General features: G+C 46.3%; 2 protein-coding genes, 1 long non-coding RNA gene and 1 pseudogene across 3 annotated transcripts; 1 reads left to right on the top strand and 3 right to left on the bottom strand.

Annotated features, from left to right (window-relative positions):
- Nucleotides 1–865: 865 nt before the first annotated feature.
- Nucleotides 866–6,441, bottom strand: LOC145539289 (carbonyl reductase [NADPH] 1-like). The gene is made up of 3 exons (XM_081573047.1): nucleotides 6,047–6,441; nucleotides 5,424–5,531; nucleotides 866–1,544 (listed from the first exon to the last, which is right to left on the bottom strand). Exons 1-3 carry the CDS (start codon nucleotides 6,333–6,335, stop codon nucleotides 1,108–1,110), a joined length of 834 nt encoding a protein of 277 aa, XP_081429173.1. The 5' UTR covers nucleotides 6,336–6,441; the 3' UTR covers nucleotides 866–1,107.
- Nucleotides 5,820–16,711, top strand: LOC145539292 (uncharacterized). Its single transcript, XR_014077695.1, has 2 exons — nucleotides 5,820–6,321; nucleotides 13,152–16,711. It is a non-coding gene; the product is annotated as an uncharacterized LOC145539292 (long non-coding RNA).
- Nucleotides 7,759–9,493, bottom strand: LOC145538376 (carbonyl reductase [NADPH] 1-like; annotated as a pseudogene).
- LOC145539288 (carbonyl reductase [NADPH] 1) lies at nucleotides 12,263–17,534 on the bottom strand. The gene is made up of 3 exons (XM_081573046.1): nucleotides 17,162–17,534; nucleotides 16,549–16,656; nucleotides 12,263–12,931 (listed from the first exon to the last, which is right to left on the bottom strand). Exons 1-3 carry the CDS (start codon nucleotides 17,448–17,450, stop codon nucleotides 12,495–12,497), a joined length of 834 nt encoding a protein of 277 aa, XP_081429172.1. The 5' UTR covers nucleotides 17,451–17,534; the 3' UTR covers nucleotides 12,263–12,494.
- Between the last annotated feature and the right edge of the window lie 4,617 nt (nucleotides 17,535–22,151).

Raw genomic sequence — 22,151 nt, 5'->3', positions numbered from 1 at the left:
GGCCAGTGTGCAGGGCCCTTTGGAGTAGAGTTGACAATGCTGGAGCCCGATGGGGTGGGGTGGTGTGGGACATGGAGACCCATCACAGTCCCAGAAGGCAAAGAACTGTGTCCTGGGCTCCAGTGTAGTGACTCGTTGAGAAGGAGGAGGTCGTGCCTTCTTCTCCCCCCTTAGGGAGGGATCAAATGTTCCATAAGGTTAATAAACACCATGCCGGGCTCCACCTCATTTCTGGTAGTGTCCTGAGTGGAAAAAAAGAGGACACAACCCTCATTTTCTTTAAACTTTTTATTTTATTTTGGAACATAGGGGTTCCCTGGTGGCTCAGATGGTAAAGAATCTGCCTGCAAAGCGGGGAGACGCGGGTTTGATCCCTGGTTCGGGAGGATCCCTTGGAGAAATAAATGGCAACCCTCTCCAGTATTCTTGCCTGGGAAATCCCATGGACAGAGGAGTCCGGTGGGCCACAGTTCGTGGAATCGCAAAGAGCTAGACAGGACTGGGCGACTAACACTGTCATAGCTGATTGACAATGTTGTGAATTGTCACAGCAGTTTCAGGTGGACAGCACAGGGACTTAGCCACACATACACACGTATCGGTTCTCCCCAATCTCCCCTCCCTCCCAGGCTGCCACATAACTCTGAGCTGGTTTCCCTGTGTTAGGTAGTAGCATCTTGTTGGATTTTTGCTCAAGGTCATGCAGGAAGGCGGCAGAGCCAGGACTCTCTGGTTCCAGATATTTGTCCTACAAAAATTTAAATACAAAAGTAGAACTAATACTAGACACCCACATGTCCATCAAACTAGCTTCAACTATTACGAATAATGGAGCAGATTCACCATTTAAGAGTTTGCACAAATGTACATTGATAAAAAATTATTTATTTTTATTATTTGTCATTCATCCTACTTTTCCTCCCCTGGGATCACAGAAGAAATCACAAAACTCGTTACAATATTAGCAGCCCTCTCCTAGTGAGAACATGAACTGAATATTTTGATTCTTTTTTCTTTTTCTCTGCATAGGGATAATTTTGTCAGTGTCTGTTTGGTGAATCTGGGACAGCAAGATAAACGGACCTATGGGTGGAGCTGTGAGTGAGCTCACCATTCCACGAGTTTTTTATCACGGACAAACTGTCCGTGAGGCCCCTCGGCATCTGAAGGCAGAAGGGCCAAGTACACGGGGGTCTCTGCCCCTTCTTCTGGGCTTTTGAGGCCTTTGGGTCCCCCCATGTCGGTTCTCACCCACCCTGGGCAGCAGGCATTCAGGAGGATCTTGTCCCCTCCTCTCTGCTCACTCAGTTTCCTGGCATGGATTCTGGACAGGACCGTCACGCCGATTTTCGTCACTCCATATGCGGTATCGGGCCAGCCCTCCTCCTTGTGCACCCCGTTCTTCGTGTCTTCCACAAACTTGTTCATGAGCCCCACCAGCTCCTCCTCCGTGATGGTCTCACTTCGAAACTTCTGTTGCAGTTCAGGGCTGCATTTCTTTAGAGCGTTGACACTGACAATGCTGGATACATTCACCACTCTGCCTAAAATACAACACAAATCAGTACATAGAAAGGCGAGCACGAGAAGGATGAATACCCAACTGGGGACAGGACTGGCCTCTTGAAAGAGGATATTAGAGAAGGAAGAGAATGTATTTTGGGAGGGGGTTCCTCAATGGGTTTTATCTGTTTTATTAGTATAAGTAACAATGTGTTATTTCTAATGTTTTTAAAAATTGAGCTACATCTAATTATTTTAGAAATTACAGGAATGAAATTTTTCACTCAAACTCAATAAATAAGTCATGACCAAAGGAAGAAATCTGTGAATCTACTACCCAGAATGACTTGTGAAAAGTATTTTCAAAACTCAACTATTTAAAGTCTCTGCCCTTAGGAAATGGTCCTAAGGGCGTACAGCAAATGAAACTTTCTTTCCCAGACTATCTCCAAGAATTCAGGTGAGAACAGAGAGAATCTATTTCAACCATGACTGCTCCTTCCTTTCCTCCTTTCTGACCATAACAATGGAAACTTCACTCTGCTGCTGCTGGTGCTAAGTCGTATGAGTCGCATCTGACTCTGTGCAACCCCGTAGACAGCAGCCCCCGAGGCACTCCCAGTCCCTGCGATTCTCCAGGCAACAGCACTGGAGTGGGTTGCCATTTCCTTCTCCAGTGCATGAAAGTGAAAAGTGAAAGTGAAGACGCTCAGTTGTGTCCCCCTCTTGGCAACCCCATGGACTGCAGCTTCCCAGGCTCCACCGCCCATGAGATTTTCCAGGCAAGACATTGGAGTGGGTTGAAACTTCACTCTAGGATGGTGCATCTGAGACACAGGGCTCCCTCCCTGCCAGGGGCTGTGGTATCTTCCCAAGATGGGGACGACATCAGCGTTTCTCATCCTGTTCCTCAGCTACCTGCTGCAGAAGTTCAGTTCCTGGCAAGTGTATCTAGGAGCTTAGGACTTCCTTCTCCAACCCAGCCCTCACTAGTGGGACCAGGCTCTAACCTTGGGCTGGGCATCCTGAGAATGCCCTGAGACTATCACTGGTCATAGCAAACACCCTTTTTCAACAGCACAAGAGACGACACTACACATGGACATCACCATATGATTGGTCAATACCGAAGTCAGCTTGATTACATTCTTTGTAGCCGAAAACGGAGAAGCTGTATACAGTCAGCAAAAACAAGACCTGGAGCTGACTGAGGCTCAGACCATCAGCTCTTCATAGCAAAATTCAGGCTTTGATTAAAGAAAGTGGGGAAAACCATTAGGCCAGTCAGCCACAACTTAAATCCAATTCACTATGAATATACAGTGCAGGTAATGAATAGATTCAAGCGATTAGATCTAGTAAACAGAGTGCCTGAAGAACTATGGACACAAGTCCGTAATACTATACAGGAGGCAGTAAACAAAACCATCCTAAAGAAAAAGAAATGCAAGAAGGCAAAGTGGTTCTCTGAGGAGGCTTTACAAATAACTGAGGAAAGAAGAGAAGCGAAAAGCAAGGGAGAAAGGGAAAGGTTCAGCCACCTGAGTGCAGAGTTCCAGCGGATAGCAAGGAGAGACAAGAAGGCCTTCTTCAATGAATAATGCAAAGAAATAGAGGAAAACAACAGAAAGGGTAAGACTAGAGATCTCTTCAGGAAAATCAGAAATATCAAAGGAACATTTCATCCAAAGATGGGAACAATAAACGACAGAAGTGGTAAAGACTAACAGAAGCAGAAGAGATTTAGAAGAGATGGAGAGAATACACAGGAGAACTATATGGAAAAGATATTAATGACCTGGATAACCATGATGGTGTAGTCTCTCATTCAGAGCCAGACATTCTGGAGTGTGAAGTGAAGTGGCCCTTAGGAAGCACTGTGATCAGTAAAGCTAGTGGAGGTGATGGGATTCCAGCAAAACTATTTAAAATCTTAAAGGTGAGGCTATTAAAGTGCTGCACTCAACATGTCAGCAGATTTGGAAAACCAAGCAGTGGCCACAGGATTGGAAAAGGTGAATCCTCATCCAGTTCCCAAGAAGGAGAACACTAAAGAAAGGTAGTATTCTAACTTTGTAAAACCACTGGACAATTATACTGATCTCCCATTATGCTCAAAATCCTCAAGTGACACTTCCACATCACGTGAATCGAGAACTTTCAGATGTTCAATTTGGGTTTAGAAAAGACAGATGAACCAGAGATCAAATTGCCAACATTTGCTGGATCATAAAGAAAGTAAGAGAATTCCAGAAGAATATTTACCTCTGCTTCACTGACTACACTAAAGTCTTTGACTGTGTGGGTCATAATGAACTTTGGAAAGCTCTTAAAGAGATAGGAATACCAGACCTTCTTACCTGAAACCTATATGCTGGTCAAGAAGCAACAGTTAGAACCCTGTACGGAACAATGGATTGGTTCGAAAGGAGTATGAGAAGGCTCTTTATTGTCACCGTATTTAACTTTTACTCAGAGCGTATCATGTGAAATGCCAGGTTGGGCAAGTTAACAAGCTGGAAATCAAGACTGTGGGAGAAATGTTAGCAACCTCAGATATGCAGATGGTCTCTAATGGTAGAAAGCGATGTGTAACTAAAGAGCCTCTTGATGAGCGTAAAGGAGGAGAGTACAAAAGACGGCTTAACATTCAATATTTAAAAAACTAAGAGCATGGCATCGGGTCCCATTAGTTCATGGCAAAGAGAAGGGGAAAAGGAGGAAGCAGTGACAGATTTCCTCTTCTTGGGCTCTGAAATCACTGTGGATGGTGAATGCAGCCATGAAATCAGAAGATGATTGCTTCTTGGAAGGAAAGCTATGACAAACCTAGACAGTGTGTTAAAAAGCAAAGATATCACTTCGGAGAATCAGGGGACACTTAGGAGCTGTCTTCTGAGGTCCTAGTGAACCAAGTCTTTGAAGGAGTAGCACCTTCCAGAAGGAGTGGACAGGGAAACAGGTTAGAAGCTGAGTGTAAATTGTAAACACGTGTACTCAATCTCTAGGCACACTCTGAATCCTTCCTCAAGTATCTGCTTGTCTTACTTTGTGTGTTTACTGGGTGGTGGTTCCCCTCCTGGCCCCTTACTTCACCGTAAACATTACAGTAGTTTCACCTCGAGGAATGAGCTTTTTTGTCCAGAACACTGAGCACGTCGCAGGGCAGTTATGAGATTAGAGATCTCTATTAGCCACACTGAGGGCTTGAACTTCACACTTGCAGGATTTTGTGGAGGGGCAGTGAGCCTGCCCAGAAAGAAAAGGATTCAAGAAGGGCAGGGTGTCTCCTAGGAGGGTTTACAAGTTTTTAGAAACAAGAGCTGAGGGCCTGTTTGTAGAGCTGGGATGGAGCAGACGGCTGGGGAGAAACTCAGCTGGACAACTTGAGGATCTGGTAATGACAATAAGTGGGCAGGCTTACCTCCCACTTATGGGCAGGGTGACCTCCAGGTTCCTGGTGGGTGCATGATGGGATTGGTGACCAAGATGTTTTGGAGAAATCCCGAGTCTTTGGTGGGGGATGCGGGTGTTGGGACTATTGAACTGGTGGTGGTGCAGGCTCCACTAGCCTGAGTAAGAGGGGGACAGGGGAGAGAAGGTCTGGGAAGGACTCCTGAGGGAATTCCCCGTGTGATGGGCACAGAGCAAGTCAAGGGCTGCCTGGAGGAGGAAACCTTCTAAGCTAAGATGGAAAAGAGAAGAAAGAGCCAGATGTGCAAAAAGCAGGTGGACAGACAGCACCATGGACCTGGGCAGTGTGTGGAGGGACCTCAGGGTGCAGGACACCCAGCTGGTGGAGACAAGGGTGGAGGCCAGTGAGGCTGAGCAGGAGTGGTAGGGGTCTCCGGATGAGACCAGAGCCAGGTGGGCCCAGATCTTGCCAGAAGCACTGCAGTCTGGGCTCCAATCAGACTCACCTTGGGGTTTTAATAGAGGCAGGAGCTCTGTGCACACATCTCTGGTGCCAAAGAAGTTTGTTTTCATAGTCACCTCTGCTTGAATGTGAAATGGTGTGGTATCATCAGCTTTCAGGAGAAAAGCAAAGTGGAGTCAATCAACAGTTCTTGTGTGGTAACATTCCATAAGAAGATAAATCTCTTGCATTTTGTGTAAAACTAGTGAAGGTAAAAATCTACTGAATTTTGTGCACAATGCAATCAGTATTGTACCAGTGTGAATTTCCCGGTTTGATAATGAAGTATAGTTTTGTAAGAACGCACCACTGGCACGGCGGTGTACAAAGGGTACACACATGGGACCTCTGTGTATCAGAAAGGGGCTGTGCAACAACCTGGAAAGGTGCCCAGGATTCTGAGCCAGAGAAACAGAAAGTTCTCTCTGGCTAGGGAGCGTCCAATTCCTCGCAATTCCTCTAGCCGCACCCCGTCCCCCTTCCCTTCTCCTTCTCTAGGGAGTCATTCTGGACCCCACAGGCGGGAGAAGCCCCTCTACAGCGACTCCTCGACAGATTTGGTCCCTCTTGGATCGAGATGCTCAGAGGGTGTGACCGCCTCTCCTGGAGCACCCAGCCGCTTCTTACTCTTGAAGGCGATGCCCGCGTTGTTGACCAGCACGTCGAGGCCCCCGTACTCCTTGCGCAGGAAGTCGCGCAGGGCGCGGATGCTCTGGCGGTCGTCGATGTCCAGCTGATGGAAACGGGGGCTCAGGCCCTCCGCCTGCAGCTGCTGCACTGCTGCCCGACCCAGCGCCTCGTCCGGTGCCGTGAGCACCACGTCCCCCTGGAACTGCCGGCAGAGGTCACGCACGATGGCGAAGCCGATGCCCTTGTTGGCCCCGGTGACCAGCGCTACGCGGGTGAGGGACGACATGGCCGATGTTCAGGGAGTTGGGGTGCCTTCAGTAGGGAGCCGCGCGTCTCGGCGTCTGAGCGAGACGAGCGCTGGGAGCGATCACTGGCAGGAATCCCACCGTGGCGCCTGGGCTAAGCGCGCAGGCGTATACGCAGGCTCCGCCCCTGGGGGCTGGGCTCCCCCCCCCCCCCCCCCCCCCGGTACCCCGAGCGGTGCAGGGCCTGTAGAGAGGGGCGACCTGCTGAGTTTTCAGAACAGTCCTGCTGAAAAGTTGCTGCTGGCGACCTGCAGCCTGGAAGCAGATAAACATTCTGATTGGTCTTGTTCTCTACGTTTAAACAGCCCCATCTCATGATTGCATGGCAGCACCGACTCAATCGGCATGAGTTTGAGTAAATTCTGGTAGTTGGTGATGGACAGGGAGGCCAGGCTTGCTGCAGTCCATGGGGTGGCAAAGAGTCGGGCACGATTGATTAACTGAACTGAACTGAAGGTACACTTAGCAGTTGATCAAGGTAAGACTCAAGTTTGTATCAATAAGGTGGATGAACCGAGAGCCTACTATACAGAGTGAAGTAAGTCAGAAAGAGAAAGATGAATATTGTATATTAATGCAGGTGTATGGAAAGGAGAAAGATGGCACTGATGAACCTATTTGCAGGGTAGCAGTGGAGACACAGACATAGAAGAGACTTGTGAACCCAGTGGGGGAAGGAGAGGGTGGGAGGAATTGAGATAGTATGACAGAAACATACACATTGCCATATGTAAAACAGGTAGCCAGGCAGAATTTGCTGTCTGACTCAGGGAGATCAATCCAGTGCTCTGTGACAACCTAGAGGGGTGCATGGGGTGGGAGGTGGGAACGGGTTCAGGAGGGAGGGTACATATGTTTACCAGTGGCTGCTTCATGTTGATATATGGCAGAAACCAGCACAATATTTCAAAGCAACTATCTTCTGATAAAAATTAAAAACAGATTAGTATCAATAGAAACACATGAAAATGGAAGTAGTGGCTTTAGAAGCTGGAATATCTGTTCCTCTAAACTATTCCAGCCCCACTCTGGCTGCTCCTGATGAGAGAGGTTATTTCTGTACCCTTTCTGTATCTGTTAAATAAATTCTATGCTAAATTTAGGTGCTCAATGATCCTTTTGATGTAAGGGAGCCTTAGTCAAGGTCCAGAGGGTGGTCTGTATAAGTAAGGAGCTAAGCTTGGCCAGAGGAAGCTTCAGCCCTATTCCAGGACATCTGGAAGATAATATTTAAGCCTGAATGGCCTGCCTGAGAAGACGTTCCTCAATTAGTTGTTCGAGGGTCAGGTTACCTAACGCATGTTCACGTGTAAGTGTGGTGGGGTCCTTCGCCTACCTGGTATCAGCTTGACCTCTGGAGGGGCAGGAGAGCAGGGCAGTGGGCCATGCCTGCATGACCACCCTTCACCAAGAACCCTGGACATCAAGGCTGGGGTCAGCCCACTGGTAGGTAATACCCCTTGTGTCTGACACTGGCTGTTTGGGGGAGAAATACATGCTGTCCCCAGGACCTGCGGGGAGACGTCAAGTCACAGCTCCATACTGGGCTTTCTTAGACCCTGGGTCATGAGACCTTTACCACTGTCGAATGGAGTAACTGTCCACTTTTCTAAAACCATGTCCTTTTGAATATAATAGCTTTTTGCCGAGTTCTTGATCCATACAGTGAATTATTGAACTTGAGGATGGTCTGGGGAGTTCCTGAACCTTAAAGACTGAAGTCTGTATACTTGGTTTAGCATCTAGAAACCAGTATTGGTAATACACCATGTCAGTACCATAGGAAGAAACACCCTGGTGACCGGAAACAGAAAAGTCTTCAGGGGTCTAATGAATGTGGTGGTATGAGCACCACACACCCAAATCAGGTCACTCGGAGATGGGCACAGGGAAGAGAAGGTCTGGGAAAGACTCCTGAGAGGACACCCCCTGTGATGGGCATGGAGCACGTGAAGGGCCTCTTGGAGGAGACCTTTGAACTAAGATGGGAAAGAGAAGACAGAGCCAAGTGTGCAAAGTGCACATGGACAGAGAGCACCAATGACCCGGGCAGTGTGTAGAGGGACCAGAGGCCACAGGGCATCCTGCCGAGCGAACACACAGGTGGAGGTCCGGAGACGAGACCAGATGCAGGTGGGCTCAGATCTTGCCAGAAACCCTGCAGTTTGGGCTGAATCAGACTCACCTCGGCTTTTTATTAGAGGCAGGAGCCTTGTGCAGACATCTCAAGCACCAAGGAAATTTGTTTTCATGGTCACTTCTGCCTGAATTGCAATCGGTGTGGGATCACCAACTTTTAGGATAGAAAAAGAATAGGGCTAATAATCACAAGGCATATGGTAAAAATGCTTACTTGAGACAGTATTTTTTTTCTGTGAAATCTGTTTTCATCTAGTAATGTTTGGTTTTAGGGAACGGAATTGCACCAATGGGTATTTTGTGGTTTGATAATGCTATATACTTACGTAAGATGGCATCATCAGGGGAGGCTGAGTGACAGAAGCCCATATGACCTCCTGTGTACCACTCTGCAATTTTAAATTGGTTTCACAAGTTAAAAATTCACCCAAGTCATCCAAAGTTCAGTGAAATCGAAGGTGCGATAATATGGGTATTGTCCTTTAACCTGGTCAAAGCTATTGCAAGGCCGTCTTGCTGGAAAAGCTTGTAACGTCGGAGGACCTGTTCTCCCTGTGACCTCTGGCCTGTCCTCCGTCCCTAGCGAGAGGGTTCTAGATCCCACAGCGGAGGTGCAGGCAGTAGGCCAACCCCGCCCTGGCTGGCTCCCCTCACAGTGGCTGTAACCCCCCAGCTCCCATTCACTTACGCTGGAAGGCGATGCCCGCGTTGTTGACCAGCACGCTGAGGCCCGCCCCCCCCCCCCCCCCCCCCGCCCTCCGTACTCCTTGTGCAGGAAGTCGCGCAGGGCGCGGATGCTCTGCCGGTTAGTGATGTCCAGCTGGTGGAAACGGGGGCTCAGGCCCTCGGCCTGCAGCTGCTGCACCGCCGCCAGATCCCACGCCTCGTCCCACGCCGTGAGCACCACATCCCCCGGGAACCGCCGGCACAGGTCACGCACGATGGCAAAATCGAGGCCCTTGTTGGCCCCTGTGACCAGCGCTACGTGGGTGGAGGACATGGCGAGTGTGCAGGGCCCTTTGGAGTAGAGCTGACAAGGCTGGAGTCCGACGGGGTGGAACAGTGTGGGATGTGGAGACCTGTCACAGTCCCAGAAGGCAAAGAACTGTGTCCTGGTCTCCAGTGCAGTGACTAGTTGAGAAGGAGGCCCAGCCTTCTCCCTCATAAAGAAATGCATAAAAGCAAAATGGCTGTCTGAGGAGGCCTTACAGACAGCTGTGAAAAGAAGAGAAGGGAAAAGCAAAGGAGAAAAGGAAAGACATTCCCATTTGAATGCAGAATACCAAAGAATAGCAAGTAGAGATAAGAAAGCCTTCTTCAGCGATCAATGCAAAGAAATAGAGGATAACAACAAAATGGGAAAGACTAGAGATCTCTTCAAGAAAATTAGAGATACCAAGGGAACATTTCATGCAAAGATGGGCTTGATAAAGACAGAAATGGTATGGACCTAACAGAAGCAGAAGATACTAAGAAGAGGTGGCAAGAATACACAGAAGAACTGTACAAAAAAGATCTTCATGACCCAGATAATCACGATGGTGTGATCACTCACCTAGAGCCAGACATCCTGGAATGTGAAGTCAAGTGGGCCTTAGAAAGCATCACTATGAACAAAGCTAGTGGAGGTGATGGAATTCCAGTTGAGCTATTTCCAATCCTGAAAGATGATGCTGTGAAAGTGCTGCACTCGATATGCCAGCAAATTGGGAAAACTCAGCAGTGGCCACAGGACTGGAAAAGGTCAGTTTTCGTTCCAATCCCAAAGAAAGGCAATGCCAAAGAATGCTCAAACTACCGCACAATTGCACTCATGTCACATGCTAATAAAGTAATGCTCAAAACTCTCCAAGCCAGTCTTCAGTAATACATGAACAGTGAACTTCCAGATGTTCAAGTTGGATTTAGAAAAGGCAGAGGAACCAGAGATCAAATTGCCAACATCTGCTGGATCATCGAAAAAGCAAGAGAGTTCCAGAAAAACATCTATTTCTGCTTTATTGACTATGCCAAAGCCTTTGACTGTGTGGATCACAATAAACTGTGGAAAATTCTGAAAGAGATGGGAATACCAGACCACCTGACCTGCCTCTTGAGAAACCTGTATGCAGGTCAGGAAGCAACAGTTAGAACTGGACATGGAACAACAGACTGGTTCCAAATAGGAAAAGGAGTACGTCAAGGCTGTATATTGTCACCCTGCTTATTAACTTATATGCAGAGTACATCATGAGAAACGCTGGGCTGGAAGTAGCACAAGCCGGAATCAAGATTGCCGGGAGAATATCAATAACCTCAGATATCCAGATAACACCACCCTTATGGCAGAAAGTGAAGAAGAACTAAAATGCCTCTTGATGAAAGTGATAGAGGAGTGAAAAAGTTGGGTTAAAGCTCAACTCAGAGAACTAAGATCATGGCATCTGGTCCCATCACTTCATGGGAAATAGATGGGGAAACAGTGGAAACAGAGTCAGACTTTATTTTTGGGGGCTCCAAAATTACTGCAGACGGTGACTGCAGCCTTGAAATTAAAAGACACTTACTCCTTGCAAGGAAAGTTATGACCAACCCAGATAGTATACTAAAAAGCAGAGACATTACTTTGCCAACAAAGGTCCATCTAGTCAAGGCTATGGTTTTTCCAGTAGTCATGTATGGATGTGAGAGTTGGACTGTGAAGAAAGCTGAGTGCTGAAGAATTGATACTTTTGAATTGTGGTGTTGGAAAAGACCCTTGAGAGTCCCTTGGACTGCAAGAGTATCCAACCAGTCCCTCCTAAAGGAGATCAGCCCTGGTGTTCATTGGAAGGTGTGATGTTGAAGCTGAAACTCCAATACTTTGGCCACCTCATGTGAAGAGTTGACTCATTGGAAAATACCCTGATGCTGGAAAGGATTGGGGGCAAGAGGAGAAGGGGACGATAGAGGATGAGATGGCTGGATGGCATCACCAACTCAATGGACATGAGTTTGGGTAAACTCTGGGAGTTGGTGATGGACAGGGAAGCCTGGCGTGCTGCAATTCATGAGGTCGAAAAGAGTTGGACACGACTGAGTGACTGAACTGAACTGAAGGAGGGATCAAATGTTCCATAATATTAATAAACACCACTCCTGGTTGCACCTGTTTCCTTGTACTCTATCCTGAGCCTAAAAGGAGGACATAGCCCTCTTTTTCTTTAAACTTTTTGTTTTATATTGGATGACAGGCCTTTCCTGGTGGCTGGGTGAGTAAACAAACTGCCTGCAATGCAGGGAGACCCGGGTTTGATCCCTGGGTTGGGAGGATTCCCATGGAAAAATAAAGGTAACTGACTCCAGTATTCTTGCCTAGGAAATCCCATGGACAGAGGAGCCCAGTGGGTCACAGTCCATGGAATCCCAAAGAGCTAGACTGGACTGGGCGACTAACACTTTCATAGCTGACTGACAATGTTGTGAATTGTCACAGCAGTTTCAGGTGGACAGCACAGGGACTCAGTCACACATATACATGTATCGGTTCTCCCCAATCTCTCCTCCTTCCCAGGCTGCCACGTAACACTGAGCTGGTTTCCCTGTGTTAGGTAGTAGCATCTTGTTGGATTTTTACTCAAGGTCATGCAGGAAGGGGGCAGAGCCAGGACTCTTTGGTTCCAGATGTTTGTCCTGAAAAATTTCAAATAGAACAGTAGAACTAATACTAGACACCCACATGCCCACCAACTAGCTTCAACTATTACGAATAATGGAGCAGATTCACCATTTAAGAGTTTGCACAAATGTACATTTATAAAGAATTATTTATTTTCATGTCATCCATCCTACTTTTCCTCCCCTGGGATCACAGAAGAAATCACAAAACTCTTTACAAATTAGCAGCCCTCTCCTAGTGAGAACATGATCTGAATATTTTGATTCTCTTTTCTTTTTCTCGGCATAGGGATAATTTTGTCAGTGTCTGTTTGGTGAGTCTGGGACAGCAAAATAAATGGACCCATGGGTGGAGCTGTGGGAGCTCACCACTGCACAACTTTTTTCTCGGAAACAAACTCTCCGTGAGGCCCCTCTGCATCTGAGGGCAAAAGGGCCAAGTACACGGGGGTCTCTGCCCCTTCTTCTGGGCTTTTGGTGGCATTGGGTCCTGCCATGTCTGTTCTCACCCACCCTGGGCAGCAGGCATTCAGGAGGATCTTGTCCCCTCCTCTCTGCTCACTCAGTTTCCTGGCATGGATTCTGGACAGGACCGTCACGCCGATTTTCGTCACTCCATATGCGGTATCGGGCCAGCCCTCCTCCTTGTGCACCCCGTTCTTCGTGTCTTCCACAAACTTGTTCATGAGCCCCACCAGCTCCTCCTCCGTGATGGTCTCACTTAGAAACTTCTGTTGCAGTTCAGGGCTGCATTTCTTTAGAGCGCTGACACTGACAAAGCTGGATACGTTCACCACTCTGCCTAAAATACAACAGAAATCAGTACATAGAAAGGCGAGCATGAGAAGGATGAATACCCAACTGGGGACAGGACTGACCTCTTGAAAGAGCACATTAGGGAAGAAAAATGATGTATCATTGGTTTTATTTGCTTTATTATTACAAGTAACAGATATATAAGTACTATAAGTATTATTCTGATGTTTTCAAAAATTACACTACATCTATTTTTAAAATTACAGGAATGAAATATTTCACTCAAACTCAATAAATAAGCCACGATCAAAGGAAGACTGTGAATCTACTACCCAGAATGACTTCTGAAAATTATTTTGAAAACTCAACTATTTAAAGTCTCTGGAAATGCTCCCGACAACATACAGCAAATGAAACTTTCTTTCCAGACTATCTTCAATAACTCAGGTGAGAACAGATAGAATCTATTTCAACCATGACTGCTCCTTCCTTTCCTCCTTTCTGACCATAACAATGGAAACTTCACTCTAGGATGGTGCATCTGACACACAGGGCTCCCTCCCTGCCAGGGGCTGTGGTATCTTCCCAAGATGGGGACGACATCAGCATCTGTCATCCTGTTCCTCAGCTACCTGTTGTAGAGGTTCATTCAGTTCCTGGCAAGTGTATCTAGGAGGTTAGGACTTCCTTGTCCAACCCAGTCCTCACTTGTGGGACCAAGACTCTAACCTTGGGTTGGGCATCCTGAGAATGCCCTGAGACTATCACTGGTCATAGCAAACACCCTTTTTCCACAGCACAAGAGACGACTCTACACATGGACATCACCAAATTATTGGTCAATACCGAAATCAGATTGATTACATTCTTTGTAACAGTTAGCAAAAACAAGACCTGGAGCTGACTGGGGCTCAGACCATCAGCTCTTCGTAGCAAAATTCAGGCTTTGATTAAAGAAAGTGGGGAAAACCATTAGGTCGGTCACGATGACTTAAATCCAATTCCCTATGAATATACAGTGAGGCTAATGAATAGAGTCAAGCAATTAGATCTAGTAAACAGAGTTCCTAAAGAATTATGGACAGAAGTCCCTAATACTATACTGGAGGCAGTGCACTAAACCATCCTAAAGAAAAAGAAATGCAAAGTGGTTGTCTGAGGAGGCTTTACAAATAACTGAGGAAAGAAGAGAAGCGAAAAGCAAGGGAGAAAGGGAAAGTTTCACCCAACTGAATACAGAGTTCCAGAGGATAGCAAGGAGAGGCAAGAAGGCCTTCTTCAATGAATAATGCAAATAAATGGAGGTAAACAACAGAAAGGGTAAGACTAGAGATCTCTTCAAGAAAATCAGAAATATCAAAGGAACATTTCATCCAAAGATGGGTACAATAAAGGACAGAAGTGGTAAAGACTAACAGAAGCCGAACAGATTTGTAAGAGATGGAGAGAATACACAGAAGCACTATATGAAAAAGATATTAATGACCTGGATAACCATGATCATGTAGCCTGTCATTCAGAGCCAGACATTCTGGAGTGTGAAGTCAAGTGGGCCTTAGGAAGCACTGCAATCAATAAAGCCAGTGGAGGTGATGGGATTCCAGCAAATCTACTTAAAATCCTATAAGATGAGGCTATTAAAGTGCTGCACTCAACATGTCAGCAGACTTGGAAAACCCAGTAGTGGCCACGGGGCTGGAAAATGTCAATCCTCATCCCAGTTCCCACGAAAGGGAATACTAAGGAATGTTCAAACCACTGGACTTTTATACTCATCTCCCATTAGCTTAAAATCCTCCAAGTGACACTTCAGCATTACGTGAATTGAGAACTTTCAGATGTTCAGCCTGGGTTTAGAAAAGGCAGATGAATCAGAGATCAAACTGCCAACATTCGCTGAATCATAGAGATAGCAACGGAATTCCAGAAAAATATCGACCTCTGCTTCACTGACTACACTAAAGCCTTTGACTGTGTGGGTCATAACAAACTGGGGAAAGCTCTTCAAGAGATGGGAATACCAGACCATCTTACCTGTCTCCTGAGAAACCTGTATGCGGGTCAAGAAGCAACAGTTAGAACCCTGTATAGAACAACTGATTGGTTCAGGATTAAGAAAGGAAGGAGAAGCGACAGTTAGCACTCTGTACGGAACAATGGATTGGTTGAGAAAGGAGTACGAGAAGGCTCTTTATTGTCACTGTATTTAACTTTTACTCAGAGCGCATCATGTGAAATGCAGGGCTGGATGAGTTAACAAGCTGGAAATCAAGACTGTGGGAGAAATATTAGCAACCTCAGATATGCAGATGGTCTCTAATGGTAGAAAGCAATGTGTCACTAAAGAGCCTCTTGATGAAGGTGAAGGAGGAGAGTGAAAAGCCGGCTTAACACTCAATATTTAAAAAACTAAGAGCATGGCATTGGGTCCCATTAGTTCATGGCAAATAGAAGGAGAAAAGGAGGAAGCAGTGACAGATTTCCTCTTCTTGGGCTCTGAAATCACTGTGGATGGTGAATGCAGCCATGAAGTCAGAAGATGATTGCTTCTTGGAAGGAAAGCTATGACAAACCTAGACAGTGTGTTAAAAAGCAAAGATATCACTTCGGAGAATCAGGGGACACTTAGGAGCTGTCTTCTGAGGTCCTAGTGAACCAAGTCTTTGAAGGAGTAGCACCTTCCAGAAGGAGTGGACAGGGAAACAGGTTAGAAGCTGAGTGTAAATTGTAAACACGTGTACTCAATCTCTAGGCACACTCTGAATCCTTCCTCAAGTATCTGCTTGTCTTACTTTGTGTGTTTACTGGGTGGTGGTTCCCCTCCTGGCCCCTTACTTCAGCATAAACATTACAGTAGTTTCACCTCGAGGATGAACTTTTTTATCCAGAACACTGAGCATGTCGCAGGGCAGTTATGAGATTAGAGATCTCTATTAGCCACACTGAGGGCTTGAACTTCACACTGGCAGGATTTTGCGGATGGGCAGTGAGCCTGCCCAGAAAGAAAAGGATTCAAGAAGGGCAGGGTGTCTCTTAGGAGGGTTTACAAGTGTTTAGAAACAACAGCTGAGGGCCTGTTTGTAGAGTTGGGATGGAGCAGATGGCTAGGGAGAAACTCAGCTGGACAACTTGAGGATCTGGTAATGACAATAAGTGGGCAGGCTTACCTCCCACTTATGGGCAGGGTGACCTCCAGGTTCCTGGTGGGTGGATGATGGGATTGGTGACCAAGATGTTTTGGAGAAATCCCGAGTCTTTGGCGGGGGATGCGGGTGTTGGGACTATTGAACTGGTGGTAGTGCAGGCTCCACTAGCCTGAGTAAGAGGGGGACAGGGGAGAGAAGGTCTGGGAAGGACTCCTGAGGGAATTCCCCGTGTGATGGGCACAGAGCAAGTCAAGGGCTGCCTGGAGGAGGAAACCTTCTAAGCTAAGATGGAAAAGAGAAGAAAGAGCCAGATGTGCAAAAAGCAGGTGGACAGACAGCACCATGGACCTGGGCAGTGTGTGGAGGGACCTCAGGGTGCAGGACACCCAGCTGGTGGAGACAAGGGTGGAGGCCAGTGAGGCCGAGCAGGAGTGGTAGGGGTCTCTGGATGAGACCAGAGCCAGGTGGGCCCAGATCTTGCCAGAAGCACTGCAGTCTGGGCTCCAATCAGACTCACCTTGGGGTTTTAATAGAGGCAGGAGCTCTGTGCACACATCTCTGGTGCCAAAGAAGTTTGTTTTCATAGTCACCTCTGCTTGAATGTGAAATGGTGTGGTATCAGCAGCTTTCAGGAGAAAAGCAAAGTGGAGTCAATAAAGAATTCTCGTGTGGTAACATTCCATAAGAAGATAAATCTCTTGCATTTTGTGTAAAACTAGTGAAGGTAAAAATCTATTGAATTTTGTGCACAATGCAATCAGTATTGTACCAGTGTGAATTTCCCGGTTTGATAATGAAGTATAGTTTTGTAGGAACGCACCACTGGCATGGCGGTGTACAAAGGGTGCACACCTGGGACCTCTGTGTATCAGAAAGAGGCTGTGCAACAACCTGGAAAGGTGCCCAGGATTCTGAGCCAGAGAAACAGGAAGTTCTCTCCGGCTAGAGAGCATCCAATTCCTCTAGCCGCACCCCGTCCCCCTTCCCTTCTCCTTCTCTAGGGAGTCATTCTGGACCCCACAGGCGGGAGAAGCCCCTCTACAGAGACTCCCCCACGGATTTGGTCCCTCTTGGACCGAGATGCTCAGAGGGTGTGACCGCCTCTCCTGGAGCACCCAGCCGCTTCTTACTCTTGAAGGCGATGCCCGCGTTGTTGACCAGCACGTCGAGGCCCCCGTACTCCTTGCGCAGGAAGTCGCGCAGGGCGCGGATGCTCTGGCGGTCGTCGATGTCCAGCTGATGGAAACGGGGGCTCAGGCCCTCCGCCTGCAGCTGCTGCACGGCCGTCCGACCCCGCGCCTCGTCCCGCGCGGTCAGCACCACGTCGCCCGGGAACTGCCGGCAGAGGTCACGCACGATGGCGAAGCCGATGCCCTTGTTGGCCCCGGTGACCAGCGCTACGCGTGTGGAGGACGACATGGCGGGTGTGCAGGGCGTTCGGGTGGCTTCAGCTGGGAGCCGCGCGTCTGAGCGTCTGAGCAAGATGCAGTGCGCAGAGCGATCACCGGCAGGACCCACCCCCAGGCGCCTGGGCTGAGCGCGCAGGCGCAGACGCAGGCTCCAGCCTTCGCGCTGGGCTTCCCCTGCCACCGGGAGCGGTGAAGGGCATGTAGAGAGGGGCTTTCTGTCGAGTTTTCAGAACAGTCCTGCTGAAAAGTTCCTGCTGGCGACTTGCAGCCTGGAAGCAGACAATCATTCTGATTGGTCGTGTAAACGTAGAGAACGTTAAACGCTCAGTTTAAAACTGAGCCCCATCCTTATGGTTGGATGGCATCACCGACTCAGTGGGCATGAGTTTGAGTAAACTCCGGGAGTTGGTGATCGACAAAGAGGCCTGGCGTGCTGCAGTCCATGGGGTCGCGAAGAGTCTGACATGACTGAGCGACTGAACTGAGCTGAACTGATCCTCAAACTTCCTCCTGTTCTCCCAAGTGTTCACGGTTGCGCTTGCAGAAATGGATCATATATACTAACTTTATTTTTCCTGTTGTTTGAAAAATATCGCTGTAACTGAAGTGTTGGAAACCTCGAGTTGTGGAACAAGTTGGAAGAAAATGGTAGAGATCAAGTGTGTGTTGGTTTTTCCCCTAAATATGAAAGCAAAGCTACTGGCTTAGCCTTGGCTGATTTTCACCTCTCGGTGAGGAGTGTTCACTAAATCAGTGTTTTTTGCAGGGTTGTCAGGTTACTTGTCTGCAGTTCCTGAAGTGTACAGGTGCAAAGGGGCATTGCAGCCCTTTCTCCCACTCAACATAACGCCTTAGGATTCATCTTTTTATTTACATTTTTAAAGTGAAGAAACGGGGAATGCGAAAGTTCATAAATTAGTTCAGTGGTGGGAAATTAATTTTCTTCCTTACCAGTTAGTGCTTAAAACAGAGGAATTAGGGGGCTATAATATCATTTTCATTTCTGTGCTGTGTCTTGTCCACTGAAAGAAAAATCACAAACTAAAATTTGAGATATTTTTGGATGATTGGTTTGTAAATGAGTTCTAATCTAATTGGCCTACAGAAAAATAAATGCTTACAAAGCAAATAATTCTAAATGCAAGGGAAATTAACCTAATTGAAGTTCACATGAACTGGGAAATATTCAGTATTAAATACCTGGTGTTAATGTTTGTTTGTTGATCTAACTAATATAGGCATGTTAAGAGTCATTAACATTAAGCATAATATTTTCATTGGAAGGTTTAATATGTCAAATATTGTTATATTGGGTTTGCCTGGTGGCTCAGATGGGAAAGAATCCACCTGCAATGTGGGAGACCTGGGTTCCATCCCTGGGTTGGGAAGATCCCTTGGCAGAGGGCATGGCAACCCACTCCAGTATTCTTTCCTGGAGAATCTCATGGACAGAGGAGCCTGGCAGGCTATGGGGTCACAAAGAGTCGGACACGACTAGGCGAGTAAGCATGAAAGTTGAGAATTACATTTTATTTGGTGGTCTTACTGAGGATTTAAGCCTGGGATATAGCCTCTTCAGATACCTCTGCGGGATTGTTCTGGAGAGGTAAGGGAGGAGCCAGGATATACAGGAGTTTTTGCAAAAATAACACAAAAAACCTAGGTCCTGGAACATCAATTACTGCTAATTAAAGAAAAGAAAACATTTCAAATTAATGAATTTATCAATTTTCAGTGTATGATAAGTGTTTGGGCTTACTGAAATTATTCCTTTGCTGTGCACTTGAACTCTATCTAGGGCTAGTATCCTGTTTTTCTCTGCTGTGAGTTCCTTTCTGGGTGCACCGTTGGGGTGGGCTGCAGTGGCTAATGACTTGATGGCCTCAATATCCTCTGTTTACTGAAATGGTAGGTAACATTCTTTGTCCACACTCTTATGGTCGCCAGAAGGTAGTGGCTGCTGCTGCTGCTGCTAAGTCACTTCAGTCATGTCCAACTCTTCGCGACTCCATGGATTGCAGCCTACCAGGCTCCTCTGTCCATGGAATTTTCCAGGCAAGAGTACTGGAGTAGGGTGCCATCGCCTTCTCCGAGTGGCTACTTAAATGTAATTTTAATCAAAATAATGCAATTAAAATTCAGTCTGTTAGTTCCACTAACCACATTTCAAGTGCTGAGTAGTCACATATGTTAGTGATTGCTGTATCGGGCAGTGCAGATATCGCTTTCCATCACAGCAGAAACTTCCTTTGAACAGCTATGCTTTAGATAGTTTCCAATTATATTACAACTTCAAGGAATTTTTCCAATCAGTTGCAAAGAACAAAATAATCAGGGAAAGACCTCTGCTTTTTGACAAAACTTTATTGAGATGATTGTAGATTCATGAACAGTAGTAAGAAATAATACAGAAATTCCTTATACTTTACCCAGTTTCCTCAATGGTAATGTTTTTACAAAGCTATAGTACAATGTCACAATCACAACATAAAGGAGCCTTTAAACTTTAATGACTATAGCTTGGTGTTAACCACATAAATCCATCCCATAACTGAGGAAGGTTATGATTTTTGAGTGAGATTCAGTTGGTTGTTCTGATTGAGCTTGCATGACTCTAAAAGAAAAAATTATATTTATGGCCAGGGTCAGAGCAGGTATTATTAACTGACCAAGTGATGGAATCCCCTCTAGTAATATCAGTTGTGGCCTAAAGAGAACTCTAACCTCTTTTAATTTCCTAAGGGCCTTCCAATTAGAGCCTTGGAGTGAAGAAATCCACCAAGGTAACCCAGAAATACTGGATCTAGGTCATTGACCATAAACCAAATAGTTAGATTAACTTTAACTCTGCATAAATTTGTGAAATATGGTGCTTTTTCCATGCTTTCCATAGTGGCTGCACCAACTTGCATTTCCTAATGAGGTAAGGACAGATTTTAATCAGTGTTGTATTATTGCATGCATGCATGCATGCTAAGTTGCTTCAGTTGAGTCTGACTCTTTACGACCCTATGGACTTGAACTGAACTCAACTTGGATTTGTACAGAGGTGACTGAGTGTTTTAAAGAGAAGTTGAGGGAGTAGGCAGGGGCAATGGAAGGCCCTGCATAGAGTTAGGGGAAAATTACAAAGGGCTGGTAAGTGTAAATGCCCATCAGAGCTACAAAGAGACTGGGAGACAGAGGTCCTATCCTTTCTGATGATTACATTTCAAAGGAATTGTTTTCAGGTCCTTGAGAAAGACTCAGTCCTGAGTTACAGGAGATACATATATATCTTAAATGGACAGAGAAAGAATTCACAAATTTTAAGTCCTCTTTTAGTACATGCTGTAAGAAAGGGTTGTAAGGGACCTATTTGTCAGGTGTTGGCTAGAACAAATAGTAAATCCTTTTGGCAGCCTGGAGCTCATTAAGGTTGGGTGAGGCGCTAAGGTCATCCTAGGTATGCAACCTTGAGCTATTAGAAACTACATTAGTGTTTAAGTCTTTTCATGCAGGGAGAGGGGAGTGGATGAACTCATTAGTGTTGAGCCAGTAAATTTTATAGGCCCAGGCTGAGACCTAACTGAGAAGAGGGCTTAATGTAGTCTGCCTAGAGTTTGGTCAAGAAGAGAATCTACCAATTCCCATCTAGAAAATAGGAGTACACATTATTTTTCTCCCTCATAAAAGGAAAATACCTGTTTTATCTGCCCCTTTTCTTCTGTCTTGAATGCATTTATGTGAGAGTATGTGATGCCTGGAGCTTCAGCAACTATCTTGAGATCATGAGGAAACAAACTAAGAGGTAAATAGCCAACTCCCTTAGGGTGTACTGTGGAAAATTAGGAAGAGCTTTGATTTTTAATGACATCATTGACTCATGGGTGCAAATCTAGAACTATCTTTTTCCAACCCCCCCTTTTCTTTTCCATAAACTTTAAATTTTATAATACATTTACTGAAAAGTTGCAAATGTAGTACAGAGAATTCCCATATATGCCACATCAAATTTCCCATTATTAAGATCTTACTACTGAAACTGAGCAGGACCCTGTGAGGCACTCCCAGGTACAAAACCTGCTCCATGTCCCCTGTTTCTTGTTCGCAGAAAAAGGTTTTAGTCTTGTAGGTCTTCCCTGAATTCCAAAGAGCAGGTGCATGCAGTTACTAATTAGGGAAGTGAGGGAATGCAGAAGCAAAGGGAAAGTAGTTAACATACCAATACCAATAGTTCAGTGATGAAAGAGTCCTAGTTCTCCCCAAGGGATATACACAACAACTTGACAGATATCTTTGAGTTCTTCTTTGAGAACTAAGACTCCAACCCTACCCCCTCAGGTGGAGGACTACAACTACATGCTGAGCGCAAGCACAAGAACCTAGACTGGTTGGAACCACAAAGCAGATGACTGAAATTCCTAAAACACCACCATGTTACCTCCCCACCCACCAGTCAGAAGCATGTCATGAACTCTGCAGCTCTCACCCTCAAATGTTGCCTTTAAAAATCCTGCCCCGAAAACCACTGAGGAGTTTGTCTTTTGTGCATGAGCCACCCATACTACTGGCTGGATCTTGCAATAATACATGCTGTACTTTCCTTCACTGAGTCAGCAAATTGACTTTGCTGCGTGTGTGTGGAACCAAGCTCAGTTTGGTAACGCTGTGACTGTACATTTATTGTAACTAAGCAGAGATAATCATTTTGCTGACAAAGGTCCGTATA

The sequence above is a fragment of the Giraffa tippelskirchi genome, chromosome 2, assembly GCF_054371585.1.
Source record: "Giraffa tippelskirchi isolate mGirTip1 chromosome 2, T2T-mGirTip1v1.2.pri, whole genome shotgun sequence".
Lineage (NCBI taxonomy): Eukaryota > Metazoa > Chordata > Mammalia > Artiodactyla > Giraffidae > Giraffa > Giraffa tippelskirchi.
The sequence above is the reverse complement of the archived record's forward strand: the minus strand, read 5'-3'. Positions and strand labels throughout refer to the sequence as shown.